Source organism: Vanacampus margaritifer, chromosome 5 (assembly GCF_051991255.1).
Source record: "Vanacampus margaritifer isolate UIUO_Vmar chromosome 5, RoL_Vmar_1.0, whole genome shotgun sequence".
In the NCBI taxonomy this organism is placed as follows: Eukaryota; Metazoa; Chordata; class Actinopteri; order Syngnathiformes; family Syngnathidae; genus Vanacampus; species Vanacampus margaritifer.
The window spans coordinates 16,377,176-16,395,898 of record NC_135436.1 but is presented as its reverse complement, the minus strand read 5'-3'; the positions used below and the strand labels follow the sequence as shown (position 1 = coordinate 16,395,898).

At 37.5% G+C, this 18,723-nt stretch overlaps 1 protein-coding gene across 4 annotated transcripts in view; it reads left to right on the top strand.

The window, feature by feature from the left end:
* The window catches only part of limk1a (LIM domain kinase 1a), a 43,665-nt gene that overhangs the window by 1,161 nt on the left and 23,781 nt on the right, over positions 1–18,723 (top strand). The window contains exons 2-3 of one of the 4 annotated variants that reach the window (XM_077566417.1): positions 1,208–1,307; positions 16,775–16,913. In XM_077566417.1, coding sequence (XP_077422543.1) covers positions 1,208–1,307; positions 16,775–16,913 — 239 coding nt within the window. Of the gene's footprint in view, positions 1–1,152; positions 1,308–6,574; positions 6,839–16,404; positions 16,570–16,774; positions 16,914–18,723 lie in introns of those variants that run through there. The other 3 variants (XM_077566418.1, XM_077566421.1, XM_077566419.1) reach the window with 3 other exon arrangements.

Genomic DNA, 18,723 nt, shown 5'->3' with positions numbered 1-18,723 from the left:
GAAGAGCTGAGGTGGAAGGAGAGTGGAGAGACATTAGTGGCCATCATTGGCATTGCCCTCCTTGTCAAGAAGATCAATAAACTTACAGTGCTACAGCAAGCCATTACGTAAATAATCTGTGTATACAAGAGGTGGCCATTCAAAGCTCAAAAACTCACAGTACAGTCTTAAAGTATCTTGGTTTATTTGACGGCAATAGCCAGCTGTAATTGGCTTGTGACTGAAAGTATATTTCACATCCAAAAAAAAAAAAAAAAATCCATAATATTAAATCTAAACATCTAAAATGTATTTTTTATTAAATTTCCATTACAGCCTATGTATTAGTAGTAATTGCGGTTATTACATGTTTACTTTGCAGTAATTACAGTTATTACCATTTTGCTCAACAGTAATTACCATGTTACATTGACATTATTATGTTACACTCACACTGGGTAGTCATTGCTATGTTGTGTCAGTAGTTGCTTGTCCTGTGCAGCCACTACTACATGGTAATAACCATGTTGTTACGGCCACTCTCACTACAGCGCTTCAGGATGGTACATCATCTTTACTGTGTTGTTACATGAGCACTCATTGGTAATGAACTCGTTGTTACATGTTTGTTTATTAGTAATTACTTTGCTATTACATGTACTACAACAGTAGTGTATTACTACAGTATTAACAAAGCTGTTTTCATAGTAGGAATGCTACATTTTTAAGATTGTGCTGAGCAAAAGTACTATATTGTTACATTTGCATGCACAGTTATTATTACTATGTTGTTACATAAGTGTGCAGTCCCCTTCATGTAAAACTTAAGACTATGGCCCGTACGATCCGTAACAAAGCCGTATTGACTAATAATGATACAGTACACTAACATCTCTTACTCAGCCTCTCAATGCATTTATGTCTTCAGGGCCTCGGATGTAAAAGGGTGTGTGTGATGTGCTTTTAGATGGATTAACTTTAAAATGTGCTTAAGTGAGCTGTAATGCCTTGATGTCTTGCTCCTACTTCTGCCTCCTCCACCTTTCCACTGAAGGTTTCATCAGCATTTCTTTAATGCAAGCCTGAATAGGTTTTCCTAACGTAGCTAATGGGCTTCTTTGAAATGACGGGATGATTAATATGTTTGTTTATCTTTGTGGTTGTTGTTTGCAGTGGCGTCTAACCACAATGCACGCCGCTTACTCCTTGTATGTGACTTTGGTTGCAGCTGGAGGAAGTTTGCCCGTGTGTGCGGGGTGCAAACAGAGGATCTACGATGAACAGTATCTTCAGGCTCTCAACAATGACTGGCACACCATCTGCTTCAGGTACGGTGCATGCTATGCAGGTCATTCATGGAGCTAGACTGCGTGCATGGAGTTGACTCAATATTGATTGATTTGAGAATCAATCTGCGTTCAACTTGAGAGATTTATGCATATACGGAAAGGACAAATGGGATGACGCGTTTATCGAAAGCACTTCACTCACATTTGCCAGCTAATGGCCTGCCCGGCAAGGTGCCCACGTGTGCTCATGAGGAGCCATTTTGACACTTGGATAGTGGCTGATGGAAGCCGCTAGCTTGTGCAGTAACGTCCTGAGCACACAGAGCGCATGTGCACGGATGTGTGTGTGTGTGGTGATGAGTGCATGTGTGGCTTTGTGTGGGAACAAATCCACTCATGCCTTGTGAACCATGTAATGCACATACAGTAGTCATGTCATACATGAGTTGCTTCTTAAAGGGATGCTTGACTCATTGAGCTATTATCAGCAGTAAAAAGTTCATATTTTGTCCAGAATTAATTTCTTCATTAATTTTCATGTGGCAAAATGAGTTTTTAACTCATTCACTGCCATTGACGGCTATAGACGTCAACAAGAGTATGAAAACCTAGAAGAAGAAAAAAATATTGTACATTTAGAAAATATATAAAATTTGTGATTCATCGTTAGTTAACTGGTGAAGTCATGGGATTAATTATGAAAAATTCCTAATTTTTAATAATCTTTTCTTTAAAAAAAAAGTATTTATTTATTTATTTTTTATATATATATATATATTTTTAAGAAAAGATCATTAAAAATGAAGAGCGTCAGGCGATTACAATTTTTAATCATAATTAATAGCATGACTTCACTTTTATATCTGTTCTAAATGTACAATAATAAAAAAGAATATAGGTTTTCATACTCTTGTTGACAAAAGTGAGACACATGTTAAACTAATAGAAATAGTTAAAATGAATTTTTGACCTCTATAGCCGTCAATGCCAGTGAATTAGTTAAAGGTATTATCACATTAATTATAGAAAAAAATATCTTCTTACTGTTGAAAATGGCTCATCCCTTTAAGGCTGCAATAGAGAAATGCATAAATTAGTAAAGTGGTACCTTGATTTATGAGTTCAATTCATTTTGTAACCAAGCTCATAATTCAAAACTTACTTACTTGTATATCAAATCAGTATTCCCCATTAAAATTAATTGAAATGTCATTAAGCCATTCCAGCCTCCCAAAAACAACCACACTTTTTTTTATAGGTGTTCTTAATTACAAAATATAATCTGCATTGCATAAAAATAGAATAAAATAGAATATAAGGAAATAAATGTTTTGTTTTTTTTGTGTAAGTCATCCCTTGCTGTTTCTCCTTTTGAAGCTTCAGTATGTTTGCAGAATTTTTATTTTTAAAGGCTGAAAGGCTGACTTAACCTAACACTCTGTGGAGTTAATCTAACCCTAGGTGATCAACTCTGAAGAGATTAAAGTTACACTTAGGGAGTTAAAATTAACTCCCACAAATTTAACTCTGCAATTTTGCTGTGTAGCCAAAAGGCACAACCTCTTTAGTTAAGTTATGTGTACTTTTAAGGGGTGTGGCCTGCACTCTAAAAACAGTTGGGTCAAAAATAACCCAACTATGGGTAAAAAAATGGATCGTTCCTCTACTTGGGTCAATTTGAACCAACTTTGAGTCAAGAAATGGGTCTTTCAGCGTAAAAAAACTCATAAATATAGGTCAGATCCTTTACCTGGGTCAAAAATGTTTATCATTTTGTATAAAACAACCCGAATGTTGGGTCAAATTGACTCATAAAGTGGATCAGTCAATTTTGATCCATAATTGGGTTACTTTTGACCCAACTGTAACTGTCAAGTGTTTTAATTTTGTATTAGTGTGTTTGACTGTTTGTCCTGCGTATCATTTTTTACTTCACTCAAGTGGCAGAATATTTTCTGCTCCACTGTAACAAAAAAGTTGCCTCTTGAAACAAATCGACCAAGCAGCAGCCCTTAACTTGAAAATCACGTAAGATCTAAGATCGCTCTTGTGGTGCCATTGATAACATAGCTTATTCCATTCTCAGCTTCTGTTCAGTTTCCGCCTGCCGCACTACTTTCCCTTCTCCTTTCACATTTTGTTCATCTGAGACGCTCAGCAAATTGACTCTCGCTTTGTAGGAAACTCTGCACTCAGTGCGTCACTAATGATTTCCATCGGCGCGGTGGTCTGAATGGGTAACACGAGCAGGATATCCGGGCACGTGGCGGCAAATCTTTTGTGCATGTGTGTGCCTCACTGGTGTCTGTGTGGCATCACAATCGATGCTCATTAATGGTGATCTGCACTACTTTGTGTCTCTTTAAAGTGGGTTCGTGTCGCCTGTTCAGCCCCAAGTGTTGTCAGCTCCTTTACATTCATTTGAAGTGTCACGTATCAGCCGTGAGCGTCTCTCCACTCTGCTCTCATAAATATAGAAGAACATAGAATGAAATCAAAAGGTAACCATGGGAAATGTCATTGTAATTTTAGTTAGATAGGAGGCTTCAATTCCAAAATGTCTTGCTAGTGTGATTAAGAGTAGAGTGTAGACTTTTTTCCTTGACTGTTCAAACTAAGTATTATTTTTCACTTGGAAATCAGTTTTACAAATAAGTTAGCTGGACCTTATTAATAATAAATATTGGTTCATTGATTCGTTTTAATTGCTTTTCTCGTTGTACTATTACGTCAGTGTTGTCAAGTCAGCCAATGGAACATTTAACGTCACCAGCATCAATGCAAGTACAATGATGAATGAATGTGGCCCAAAATTGTCAGTGTTGTCAGTGCATAGTTTGTCCACCAGAGGGCGCGCTGCTACTTCCCATTTGGAACATAGCTGGCAAGTGAGTACTGTCTGACGAACGTCACATTAAAAAAAAAAGAAGAAAAACGTGTAGTCCAGCAAGGATTTAAACAAACCGACAGTTCTTTTTGTTTTGTTTTTTTGTCATTTCAAAATGGAGGTGATAATATTTTTATTAGATATTTTGCCTGTCGTAACACTAAATCGCACAAGACACACAAATGTTATATATTTTTTTTAAAAATGCACTGACTTTATGTGTCGTCTTGTAGACTCTTTGACTGTTTTGTAGTAGTTTGTTGTGCTGCTGTACTTAGATTTCTTTCGATGCTTTTTTTTTATCTACCATTTTGTGAGCGCATGTGCTCCATGTTGAAGTGATACTACTGCATTCAAGTGCACCAGCGTCCTGCTGCAGTAAAACCTAACTCAGCTTGACATTCGGCAATTCGTCAGTCATCCCGAAGGACTGTAAAAGCTTGTGCTTTGCACTTTTCTCCTCACTGCATGGTTATGGAGTGCGTATTGGGGGATGGAATGTGTGTCTGTTCTTTTTTTTTTTCTTTTTCTGGAGAGCTCAGTATTGTTCATTCGGTAATTTTACATTTTTAATGTGTGTCTGTTCTGATCATAAAAGCAATTTACAAAATGTGTGATGCTGCTTTGAGACGGACGGGCACGTTTCTGACTGCATAAAAAGAAGAAGTCCAAATTAGGTTGCTCTGGTAACAGTGAGGATCGCCTTGGCAGCAGAGAACAGAAAAGGCTGCAGTGACTCAGCTGCTTCTGCTTGCAAACCAACTCTGCCTGGCACCGCAAACTGCAGTACATGATACCGTAACATAAATTAAATTAAGCAAACCCTCGACTTCTGTCAATTTTGTCTATAATTAAACGATAATATTAATTTGTAGATTTGGTACATCTTGATTTTCTAACATTGCTACTGTGATCAGAGTTCCTCATGGCTTTTTTCCTCAACCAATGGCTATCTTTTGCCTACACACATCCGATTTACATTTGCATTGAATATATTATTTTTGTTCAAGTCGAGATCGTGTAAGGGAAAAACAACTTGAAAAAATGTCCAAAGATGCAGGCATGAATTTTTTATATGAAAGGCTTTTTATTTATTTTTATTGCTTGTATAAAATTAATTGGGTCTTTGGAGTGCCTGACCACCCAACAAGTGCGCACTTAACACAGCCAAGTAAATCATTTGTTAGCTGCCTATATCCATAAATGGTCCTGTTAGTAAGAATTTAGCAAATTTAAATAGCACCACCCGTTTAAGCTATTGGCACATAGGCTGGGCAAAGAACAGCCATTTTTAGAAACTGCTACGTAGAAACATTACCATGTTATTGGTAAAGCCGCAAGTTATGACATGCAGATTAGGGTTGGTTTACAACATAATCAGTGTCAGCTTCTGATGAACAGCACTTACGCAAATATTTTTTATGCATCTGCTGTAGCAAATGCAACATAATTATAGGGACACGATGTGTAAAATTTACTGCCATCTAATGGTGAACTAATAGAGTGGAACCATTTTGAACTACGGTGCCCCAGAAGAGTCCACACTTTGCAACACTACCACCAATTACTACCATTAATTATTTGGAGTGAGCGAGTGAGCAGGAGTTGGCGCCTAGCAAGAACTCTCTGAAGCGGCTAACAAGAGCGGCTAGCAAGAACTAGCTGGAGCAGCTAACAAGAGCGACTAGCAGGAGAAGCTAGCACAAGCACAGCAGAGGGTGACAAGTGGTGGGAGCTCGAATCATGGGACTAAGCGCCGGTCGACGAATTGGGTCCGACACTAGCTGCATGCAAGTTGAGGCGAGATGTGGTTTATTTGTATGATACAGGACCGCCCTCTCAAAACAGGTTGATTTCACATGGCTAATTAAAAGACTTTTGATGAAAGCATATCACAGTTATGACATGTTATGTATCGTTTACATTTTGCATAACTGTTTAAATATAAGACAGACATAAAGATGTACTTTTTTTTATGCCAACCTAAACCATTTTAGGAACTTTATTGGGCATTTAAGGTTCTACTGTATTCTTATTCTGTGTTTCACTTGACTGTGTTAAATATGAACATGCTGCTAATATGAAAAACACCTCAATCAGTTGATGTTACTAATAAGTTAAAAGCACAATAAAATGTCTAAACATATTAAATTAATATCACTCTCCATTTCCATATATATATATATATATATATATATATATATATATATATATATATATATATATTTATTTATTTTTTTTAGATCGGGCTGATCCGAGAACTTACAAAAATCAGCATATAATTGTGCCCATTCAACTGCTTTTGGCCTATATTTATTATTATTGTTATTGATTGTTATTTATTATGATTATGATTCAGGAATCAAGGCCATAAATGTATGTTTGAATGGCTGAGGCCGTGATGTCACAGAGTCAAGTGTGTTCCCAGAGGACAACCACAGGAAGTAGTTGAGGCCAAAAAGGCAGCTGCACTGTGGGAGGAAACAAAGCAAGGGAGAAGCGGAGTAGAGTGTGTCATTGATGACAGCGACTGCCAGGCTGCGAGTCTTGTCACGCTTTGCGAGTTCAGCATCAGCGCTGCGGACATGAGTGTGGCTTTTAAGTGTCAAAACGACACCTTCAGTCCTGTGGGGGAAATGTCAGCAAAGAATCTGCACAGCAAGAGACAGCATCAGCACACCAAGTAAGTTGAATGTGCTGGATTCAACTTTTTCACGTTCTGATGAGCTGTGAAGTGTGTTTGAGAATGTCCTTTTATACACTTGAGTCTAACCTTTAAGGAGCATTCATTTACAGCACTCCATTTTATTTATTCTTTGAATCTATTAATTATGTTTTCTATTTGACTAATTGGTAAATGTGGAAACTAAATAAAGGGTTTCCTCAATTTCTTTCAGTGCAAGACCCACAAAAGACATTTCCCAGGATGCCTCAGGTGCATCAAAGCTAAAACATTAACGTTTGGATTTAAAACATTTATATTCAAGACACAAATTCAAACCCAAAAAAACAAGTCAAATTGTTCATGTGTATGGCAATTACAGAATTAGAAATCCTACAAGGGGAATTAAGATACAAGATGACGTTGTTTAAAATAAATAAATAAATTACTTTATATGAAATCTGCTGTATTGTAAATATTGATTTGTGGCGACTGGTCAATCAAGTCATTCGACTTTGTTGTTTTATTTTCCTTTGTGGGTTTGTAAATAAGCCTTTTTAACAGCTATGAGTGGCATGGCTAGGGAATACATTTCTAATCAAATAAAATTGCATTCAGCCACTGAGAAATCCCAAGTGTGTCTCTTTCAGAGGGATGTCACTTCTGAAATGTGTCATGGTGAAGATACTTCACTTCCTAAATTTCCTGTGAGCTCACCCAGGCTTCACATCAACTCTTAACCACTTCAACTTCTGTCTTCCTCTTGATTATCATAGGTGGATGTGTGTTCTGTGTGTGTGTTTTGAATGGTGCTAAGGCTTCATCATGCGGGTTGTGATGTGTTCTTTGCTTTAATATTAAAGTGAGTATTTTAGTAAGTTATTAAAATGAGTTTAAATTCACACGAAGGTTCCGAGATATGAGGCAATAACGGTTTAGTAGTTCAAACTTTGTCCTCTTTCATCAATTAAAACCTTCATTTTGTAAAAGATATTCAATGAAGAAGTCAGTAATATAGCTAAACCATTGCTTATAACGTTGCTGTTGTTGTGAATGTCCATGCGGGGAATCCCCATCATACAGGTTTCCGTATAAAGCTGACGATTCCTTTTTGCCATGACCAAACAATGGCCTCTGATTGGTCAGTTGCTGTTCATTCAAGTAGTGTAATGCGTAATAATCCCATATATATGCCAGCACGCTGCCATGTGTTTGTTCGTGGCGGCCATGTTGGCAGGGGTGACTTTTACATCAAAGGCAATTTTGAAAATATGTCGTAACTTGCTCACTTGTCCACCGATTATCATGAGGTTTGCTTTTTGCTATCAGAACATAGCATTGGAAAAAAAGCCAACAAAAATGTTTTAACTTTGAAAGGTTACTCCTAGTTAATTGTTTGGCTTATGTAACCGTATGCAACACAATGTACCAGCAGCCTTGGGCTTTTGTTTTTCTTGCCGTTTACAAGCATGAAATTCGCTGATGATTCGCTATGCTAGTTTAATTAGCACATTTCAGTTTTTTTTATTTATGTGTTAGACTTAAGATAGCAGACTTGTCAGACAAAGTTATGTGGTTTGTTTAAATGCAGAACATGCAGCTATCTGTTGTTTCCTGTTAAGCTTTCCAGTAAACGTTAACAGACAATGGCAATTGTTTACTATCTCCCAAACTGTGAATTTACCAAATTACGGCTCATATTTCAAAAAAATGACTGGGTCACTTGCAAGTCAAAGTGTCCCTATACTTGTGAAGTTGACAAAACACTGAAGGATAAATACAAGCAGTACAGGGAGTGCTCAAGCTACGTTGTCCGTAATACCTTCTTTTTTGTTAATTTCCCTCAGTAATCACGCCATTTTAAAGTTATTTAAAGTTGTGTTGTTGTTAACTCCAGCAGCGGACGTCCATCAGCCGGTCGGCTCGCCATCAGGCGCGTCACATTTCCGTGTTTAAGCTAGAATAAGCTCCGGTTCGCCGTCCGTCACCAATGAATGTCCGTGCGGAAACACGAAATATTGGTTCCGGCGTCTTCCGGGTCGCGCAATAATGTTTTTTTTAAATTACTGTACAAAATATTTTGATGTGAATATCGACATTAACGGGGAAATCCGACTTAAGTCGAAATTCGGGTTACATCGCCGTAGGAACGGAACTCGTAACTTGAGGACTCCCTGTATTTATACTTAACTCATTCACTGCCATAAATTCATTTAAAAAAAGATTATTAAAAATAAGGGGCAATAGGTGATTAAATGTTTTTAATTGTAATTAATCACATGACTTCACTAGTTAACTCACGATTAATCACAAATTCTATATGTTCTAAATGTACAATAAAAAACAATCTAGGTTTTCATACTCTTGTTAACAAAAGTAGAAAAAAATGTTAAGCTAATAGAAATAGTTCAAAGGAATTTTTGACATTTATAGCCATCAACGGCAGTGAATTAATTAAAAAAAGAAATAAAATATTATAAAAAATTCGGGGTGTCAGGCGATTAAAGTTTTTAATCATAATTAATCGCATAACTTCACTAGTTAACTCGCGATTAATCACAAATTTTATGTACAAAACTAAATGTACAATCAAAAAAATCTAGATTTTCAACAAAAGTGGAAAAAAATGTTAAACTAATAGAAATAGTTCAAATGAATTTTTTACGTTTATATCCGTCAATGGCAGTTAATGAGTAAATTAGGAATGTTTTTTCCCATTGTTTATCAAGCAAATGTCTTCAAATGTTCATACCTTGTTAGTGGATATTGATAAAGGTGGAGTAACCGGCCGAAATGGCAATGGCAAATGTCATAGACAAATATTTTAGAAACTAGTGTGGTCGTCCTCTGCTGGACACTAAAACCAATGCAAGCTAAATGTGCTTTTATTTACTTCACTTCCAGATCAGATTGGAATGCTCAGGTTTTTTTTATTTGTTTGCAACAAGATTTCAGGTTATTTCAACTGTTTCTTCCTAGCATATTTTGCAGTTGGCAACTTTTTATCACCCAAGTCCCTCTATTGTAAATATTGTGTAGCAGCAATCTATAGTGTTTAAGAACTCTTTTTTTTCTTCTGCTGTTCAGAATTTGTGTTCAAGCTTTAGTCTGACACAGACTCTTCCCTAAATGCTGATGAGCAGACACTCTTCTGTCTCCTGAATCCCTCCGAACAATAATCAGCTTCCAGAGCTTTCTTTTATTGTTCCCTAGCCAGTAAAACAAGTGAGAAGTTCCCAGACTGAGCTCGCAGCTTAACTTTCACAAAGCAAACTGCTGCCGTGCACAGCCTTTACTCACAGGCTGTTTACCAGCTGAATGGTGTCACAAATACAAACACGGTCACCTCAGAGCGTCTGTTCCTTCCCCAGAGTACACGCAGTGCTGTTTAAAATGCACAGCTTATTTTCCTCCATTTGGTGGGAATTTTTCAAATGGAGTAAATGTTCAACCGTGAACGAGGATTTTCACTCGATACTGCCAAGGTCACAGGAGTCCTAACCTCATTGGCTGAGGGATTTCCTGGTTTAATGCTGCCCAATAGAGAGTGGGTGGGAGGTCAGCATGATGAGCGAATGTCTTCTCCCAGACAGAGGTGACCTCATTGCTGTGGCATTCTTGGTTGCCATGGAGGTGAAAAGACGGCGTTCAAAAAGGGGCAGAGTGTTTTGGGACGGATCCTTGGAAGTGTGTGAGAGCCGAGCGACATTAAAACCTGAATTAATTTGCTAAAATGATGTCCCATCGGGGGTGTTATTGTCTGTGTTGAGGAATCCTGCTGGTGGTTTCCTTCATGCAAATGGGAATGTTTTGGCACGGATGCCGTAATCCCCTCAATTTGCATGATCTTATGGGCGGGAACAAAGATGTCTTCCCCAGGCAGTGTATTCGTGTGCATCTTTTTCAGTGAGGATTTCAGCACAATACTGCATTTTCCGCAGCAGACGCATTAGTTTTCATCACCATCAGTCAGATAAGTTGTAAAAGCCTTGGTAAGATTATGTTGTCTTGTTTTCTAGATTGTCCTTGACATATTGGCATATTGATCAGATCTCAACAGCATTCCTGCATGCTTTGCAGACAAAGGTGATGGATGTCCCTCTGAGCTTTATAGACGATGATGGAAGCTTTAATAATTCATAAGCAGCTACATTTCTGTGTGTGCGGTTGTTTGTGCGCACATCTTCAGTTCCTCTTGTCACAACACATCAGTGGCATAGATAAATGAACAAAGTAATCAATGAAATTGGATAGTTTCTCACAGCATAGCACATTTGCTGGGAATCATTGCTGTAGGGACATTAGTCTGAAACCTCCTTTTTTAAAACTGACCTTTGTAAAGAAAAAGGAAAGGGAAGGATGTTTAGTGAATCTGAAGTTAACGGTGTGGGTGTGTGTACGTACCCTCGTAAATATTTCAGGTTTACATCTGTCAACTAATGGTGATCCTTGGCTCTCATCACATCAGGCCCATTTGGTTCCATCCACTTCCTGCACCAGTGTCAATGTGCACGTCATATAATGGCCCGGGGCAGCACCTGTACACACAAACTCGCTTGAGCCTTCGCTTCCTCCTCACACTTGTGCCATATGTCAAATAGCAAAGAATATTGTATAAATGCCTGGAAACATTCCATCCTATTTAGATCTAACACTTGAAGTAAGTAATATGTATGTACCCAGCCTAGTCTAAAGTCTGAAAGTCTATTTTGTTTTTATATTGTGTTTGTGGAATATGAGTAAAGCAGCAAAATTCATCCATTTCAGGGGGCGGTTCTGAATTTGGTCATGTGACATTCACAACCCATGATTGGTCGTTTCCATCTAAGCCTAGAGTCAATAATAATTACTAAAAATGTATTTATTTATTTTTTAGTAGTTAAGGATTATATATTTTTTAGTAGTTAAGGATTAATTATTTCAAACCACAATTTCAATGTGTCCTATTATGTTGCCTAAACTTCCACCAGCTGCTTCTTCCATGCGCACAAAACATTTTTCTGATCGGCAAAGATAACATGATTTAATATATTGGAACTATTGCATATATTGTTTAGGCACAATATTTTTAATTTTGGTCCTAATACTGACTCTTGCGGTACACCACAGGTGAAATCCAAAACTAAAGACCTTTGTTCCCCTGTATGTGCACAAACTGCTGTATTTTCTTGCTGTATCTTCACTTTTTAACTAACGCAACCCTATCCCTCTAATCTCGAAATTTTATGATTTTGTTCACCTATTATGATCTATCGTGTCAAAAGTTTTCTTTATATCCATAAATGTCTGCAAATGTCTTATTATCGCACTGTTGTGTATTGTTATTGCACTTTTATGTCATTCAGATTCATATGAGCTGGGACAAATGAATCATGTTCAGTTCTGACCTTCGTCTGGCGCTCCACATGATTAATAGTATGCACAGATGTTCCAGATTATTACATCATGAAAATGTCCAATAACATTGCCTCAGGGGGGCGCTAATAAATATGAATGAAGGAAAAGGTCGACAAAGAGCAGCATGTGGAGATCATTATGTATTTAAAAATGGTTTTAACTGCTGTGATACACATGCACATGAACCTAATTGCAATTCATTGTTATGGTAGAGAGATGTCATTAACTCATTCACTGCCATTGACGGCTATTGACGTCAAAAATTCATTTGAACTATTTCTATTGGTTTAACATTTTTTTCCACTTTTGTTAACAAGAGCATGAAAATCTAGAATTGTTTTTATTGTACTATTAGAACAGATATAAAATGTGTGATTAATTGTGAGTTAACTCTTGAAGTCATGTGATTAATTACAATAAAAAAAATGTAATCGCCTGACGCGACTTAGATTATTAAAAATTTGGGGCGTCAGACGATTAAATTTTTTTACCGTAATTAATCGCATGACTTCACTAGTTAACTCACAATTAATCACACATTTTATATCTGTTCTAAATGTACAATAAAAAATATATAGGTTTTCATACTCTTGTTAACAAAAGTAGAAATATTTTTAAACTAATAGAAATAGTTCGAATGAATTTTTTACCTCTATAGCCGTCAATGGTAGTGAATGAGTTAAAATCTTCTAATAAATGATTTGTGCTATAAAGTAAAACCTGTTGACAAACTTGACAAGAATCTGCTTTTCTTCCATTTAAACGTGACTTTTCGCTCCAATACAATAGCGGTAAAGCAAACCATAGCAATAATGTAGAATGTTTAATTTAATTAATTTAAAAATATATTACTGCATCAATGGGGAGCTAACAGCCATGCATACTGTATAATGAAGCTGTCCCCTTTCAACCATTTGAGTCAGTCTGCTTCTGAAAGTCACTGGGAGCTTTTGCTTGTTGCTCTCTTTTTTGAAACGAGCAGTATTGATAATTGTGTGGCCTATTTCCTGGGTGCCCAATATAGTTGTCTAGACTAGTGTTATTTATCCGTCCATCTTCTATGCAGCTTATCCTCACTAGGGTCACGGATGAGCTGCAGCCTCTCCCAGTGTACCTGGACTGGTTGCCGGGCAACCTCAGGGCATATCACACCTTGATTATTGTTATTTTAAAAGCAACATTATTTTCAACAAATGAGTCTTTCTCACATAAAGACAGCCATGTTGTTGTAAAGAAATCCCATTCTCAGGGACCTACAAGAACAACTGTAATATCCAAGTCGGGTCCAGATTCCAGAAGCACCAGGGGAGTGGAAACTTACTTCGGTCCAAACTCAATTTTGTCAAGTCAACCTCAGAGGGGCACAAGTCTGTTCTAGTGGTCTCAAGAGCGGAGAAAAAAAAGGTGAGAATTGGGAGCAAGCTGCCTGAGTTTTGTCCTGGAAAAAAAGAAGAAGGATTTATTGCTGTCAGACACTGAATTTAATTCCATTGGGATTCCAGCAGGATTTCAGGAGGAGGCAGGCGACAGTTTTAGATTTACGGACTTGACTCCTCCATTTCTATCCCCTCAGCGATTGGCTGTTTTCAGGCCCCTTGGGGGATCCCAGCTGGGTACCTCAAATCTGTTCCTATTCCATTCTCATTTTTCCATGCTCCTTAATTACATCCTATGATGCTTAACTTGTCTTTTCAGAGTCATGTGCTTATGTTCAACAAATCACCCAAGTTCGTGTGGATATTTTCACATTCTGTATGTGTGTGAGTGTGTCAGTGTGTGCACATGCAGAAAATCAAGTGTGCAAAGACTCTCTGAGTATTTCATGCTGATAATCCTCTTATGGTCTAAATCCAGTCACGCGAAAAAATACCCAAATGTGATGTACACACAAATTACTGCAATAATGACTGAACATATACCATTCCCTCCTAATAAAATACTTGATTATATCCTTTTTTTGATATTCTTATCTTGAGGGCATCACAATCTGGTCGACACTAGGGTATTCACCAACATATTTAATTCTGCCACTCCCAGCTACATATGTTTGCATGGAAAATGAATGCGATCACATCTGTGAACACCCTCAGGTGTGAATTTGTCTCAGCACAGATTTTCCGTTTACGTGTATGTGTCTCAAGGGAAGTTATTAAAGGGCACAGGGCGAGGAAAGCAAAGTAGCTTCTGTCTGGATGCTGCTGACATCTCCTGAAAGCCTTGACCCACTTCCAAATCTCCTCCCACCCAAACATGCTGCATACTGAAGCAAGCTCTGTCGATGTGCTGTGAAGCACAGCATGCAGATGCTCAAGAGAGAGGGCGTGCCTGCGATCAAGTGCCGTATGAATAAATTGTGTATCCAGGCCACAAAGTGAGTGCGACTCAGCAGACTTGCTGACAGAGACGACCTTGAGCAAAGTCAAAGCAAGAAAATTGCTGCACCTGCAAAGTTTAGCAACACCTTCACTACTTTACAGCTAAACACATGAGGAGCCATGATGAGGAATGCCAGTAAAGTGAGGAATGTGACCGTGTGTGTTGGAAATTGGGGATTGGACGTTTAGACGGTCAATTGAGAGGAAGTGGGGGAGACACTTAGTCACAGCTGGTAGACACTTTTTTCCCCCGCATGCACACATTACTGTATCGTACAAAGTGGGGATTAGCACACTTTCAGTTATGGACAGAGTTCTGTATATTGTCTGCAGACAAAAAAAAAGTTTTTATGGAAAATAGTGGTACATTTTTTTAAGTTGGTCTAAGTGATAATGGTCCACTGGGGGTGGCAAGAATGTTTCAAAAATGTATGACCAACAGACCATAAAAAAACAGTTTCGAGGTTCACCCCTCCCACATTCTTTGAACATTTCAACTTATTCAAACACACTTACATTTTGCCTTATTAAAACACACTTAAATTCATCCAAACACATTGTCACTTAACCTTATTCAAAACGTTTTTTTAAAAGATCTTCTGAGTGCCTGTTCTCCAAATAAAAGGCAATGTTTCTTGTTTAAAGCTGTTTTACTGTTGAATCCCACTGTAAATCTGACACACAATTAAACATTGTATATTTAAACAACAGTGTTCAACCAAATCATGTCATTTTGTCTAATGAAAGTGTGCTAGCCTAACGCTAGCGCGCTAGCCTAATGCTTACACAATGCCAAACACCATAGGCAGGCTAATGGAAATTAGCATAGACGTTTGTGATTATAATTATTTTGCTGCTACTAACACACATGGCAACAACAAGTACAAGCAGACATGCCTATTACTGGAAACTAGTTACAATAATTTCATAAACATTTGTGATGTAGCGGTGGTGCGGTGATAGTCATGCTTTACATAATAAAATATTGTTATGAAATTGTCCTGACTCTTGCAGCTTTAACTTTTTTTCCCCTCCAAAATCGGAAATCTGTCTCAGGAAAATATGGATAAATTCAATCTTGCCCACCAAAGCCCACCCATGCTTTTCTGGAACTTGATCTGAGGCAGCTGGAACAGAAAAGGACCTCTCCACAGTCACAAAGTGAGAAGTGTTGCCCAAAATATGGGTTGAAGCGTTCGTCCTAGATTCTTTCTTCAAGATTTCCTTCCACTGGAGGGGTCTATCCAAACCCCCAAACAAACCATTAGTCTTTTCCCCGTTCCGCAAAACTGGCATAATTCGGCCAAGTAGGTAATGGTCCCTTGGTATTAGTTAAACCCAGAGGTGGATGATTCACCATTCTAAAGAACGTTTCCACTCCAGAGTCTACTTGTGACTTGTTACTTTACATTGTGCTTGGTGATGTAAGGCAGCTGCCATTAAGCCTTATAAAACCCATGTGCTAAATTTCCCACTCAGGTTAATGACACAAGAGTTCTGGAATTCTGCCATTTTTAGCAAATTGTTAACATCCAGCAACCCAGCAAGGTAAAATTTAAACGATCAATAAATGAACAACCCAGCCCATACACTACCCATTGTTGGTCAATACTGTAAAGACACTTTCCACTATCAAATTTACATTCTTTAATGTTGATATGAATGGACAATATTACACTCTAGTCATTATGATGTTTCAGATGACAGCATTGCTTTTTTCTTTGAAAAACAGTCACTGCAGACACACACGAGCACAAAGGCCCACTCATAGCTGTGTTTTGATGTGATCTCATTTTGTCTTGCCTTGCCCAACTCATTAGTGGTGCTTGTGATAGTCTTTACAAAGACACTCATTATCACCACCAGGACTACCTTTTGGCTTTGCGTAAAATGTAAAGGTCACGGACATCGAAACGACAGATTCATTTGGCTTTCACCCTGCCGGTGTTTGACTCAGATGTTGAAAAATGACGCAGTGAGGCAAGTTTTCAGTAAGATAATCCTTCAGATAAAACCAAACATCATGCAAATGTTATCCAGGAAAGTAACTAAACATTTTGTTGTTGAAAAAAACTCCTTTGATTACACTGTTTTAGAGATCGTGTTACATATCCATAAGAACAAAAATAAGAATGTACAATAATTATTTAGATTGATGTGTTGCTTTTTGTATTTCCTTTGTTAGATGCTGTGAGTGCAGCAGCTCGCTGTCCCACTGGTACTATGAAAAAGATGGACGGCTCTTCTGCAAAAAGGACTACTGGGCCAAATTTGGGGAGCTGTGCCACGGCTGCAATGACCTTATCACTACTGGCCTCATTATGGTAAGAGGATTTATGCCGCTAACACTCATCTTTCCTTACCTCCAGGGCCTCGGTTTATGCATACATTTTTGAAGCTGTGCTGCTTAACTTGCTCAAAAATGCTTTGGAGAAAAAAAAAACCTTTTTAAGTTTGTTGTGATAAAAAAAAGAAAATAATTGCCAGGCTTGGTAGTAGAGAAAAAAGAGTTTCAATAAATAGGAAGAATACACTTGCAAAGTAATGTCAGTCTACTGAATTTAGATAAGAAGAATATTATAATAAAAATAATTTGCATTTGTGCAACCAGTTCAGGGTGTACCCCGCCTACTGCCCGAAGCCAGCTGGGATAGGCTCCAGCACCCCCGCAACCCTAGTGAGGAATAAGCGGTTAAGAAAATGGATGGATGGATGGATAATTTGCATTTGTGTCACTTAGCTTACAGCGCTAACGTTTAGAGCAAACACTGAATAATTATGCAAATGAAAAATAGTCTTTTTGCATAACATAGTTTGTGAATAGTTTTTGTGTTAGGGAGTGGATGGTTCAAGTGAAACTGGCTAGATTTATTGCGCATAATGAACTAGTACTTCCTTGAGACAAATTGTGTGTCCCCTTCGGTGTGCAATCTCGATAATGTGTTTGTCTCCTTTGCTGTGCAATCTCAGTAATGTAACATTGCAGAATCTGAAGTGTATAAGGGATCATCCCCCGTCCTCGGTGGCCTTCTTGGGTTTATTGCTCTCCTTACAACTCAAAAGACGGATGACGGTCTTTGACTTAAACACCATACATACAGTTTGAATTGAACATAGAGTGATAACGCAAACATCAGCTACAGCTGAGTAAGTAAAAGTAAAATTCACATTTTGCTGATATAAATGCAATTATAGTTTGATTAAATGTGATGTGTCAAATGAATATATGAATGGTATGAATGTATAACAAACACGTAGCAAAGTAAACCATTTTCACAAAGCCTGTAGTGTATTAGTGTAGTTTATTTGATGGCCGATAAAAGGTCAATCTAAAACCATTTTAATCTCAGGGAGCTATTTAAATTTTTCAGTTAACTTTATAAGGGATGCTGGTGAAGCATTTGTTTTTGTTTGACATTAAAACAAAGAAATGTGAACGTTTAGGATTTCAGATTTTTTTTTTTAATTTTGGGGAAAAAAAATATTTACTGTAGAAAACTATAGAGAGCTATTGTATTTACTTGTTTTTGTTTAAGTTTTCATTTAACTTTTTAAGATGAACAGATAATCTTGGGAGCTCCCTGAACATTTTGTTAGAAAATGTTTTTTTTTTTTGTCTAACATTAAAAAACAAAGCATACATTTTGATTTAAAAGTCTGAAAAATTGTTCAATAAACATGCTTTAAGACATGACAACAACGTCAAGACTGGCATTTGTATTTTAAAAAATGTTTACGCCAATAAACACCCCCCCCCCACACTTTTTTGTTTTTTATAGAAAATGAATATTGGCTCCAAATATCGGTCATCTGCCTCCTTGACTACTAATAATCGGCATCTGTACCGGCCCTACAAAAAAAAACAGATCGGTCTATCTCTACTGTAGTGTTAGTGGCCAATATTTTGCATTTTAATGTAACTTAAATGAGAAATAAAAATTGTGTATTTTATCACACAAAAAAAGTACTAGTTCAGCTATATTTCCAATAGACGTCTTTGAAAATAATGACTAAAATGAAGGGCAAGTAGTTGCATTCCTTAATTCTGTTTTTGTTCCACTCAACTTTTAACAAGATAACAAGTTTCCACAAAGCTTGCATTGACATCACAGCCTTGCATTTCTTATCTAATAA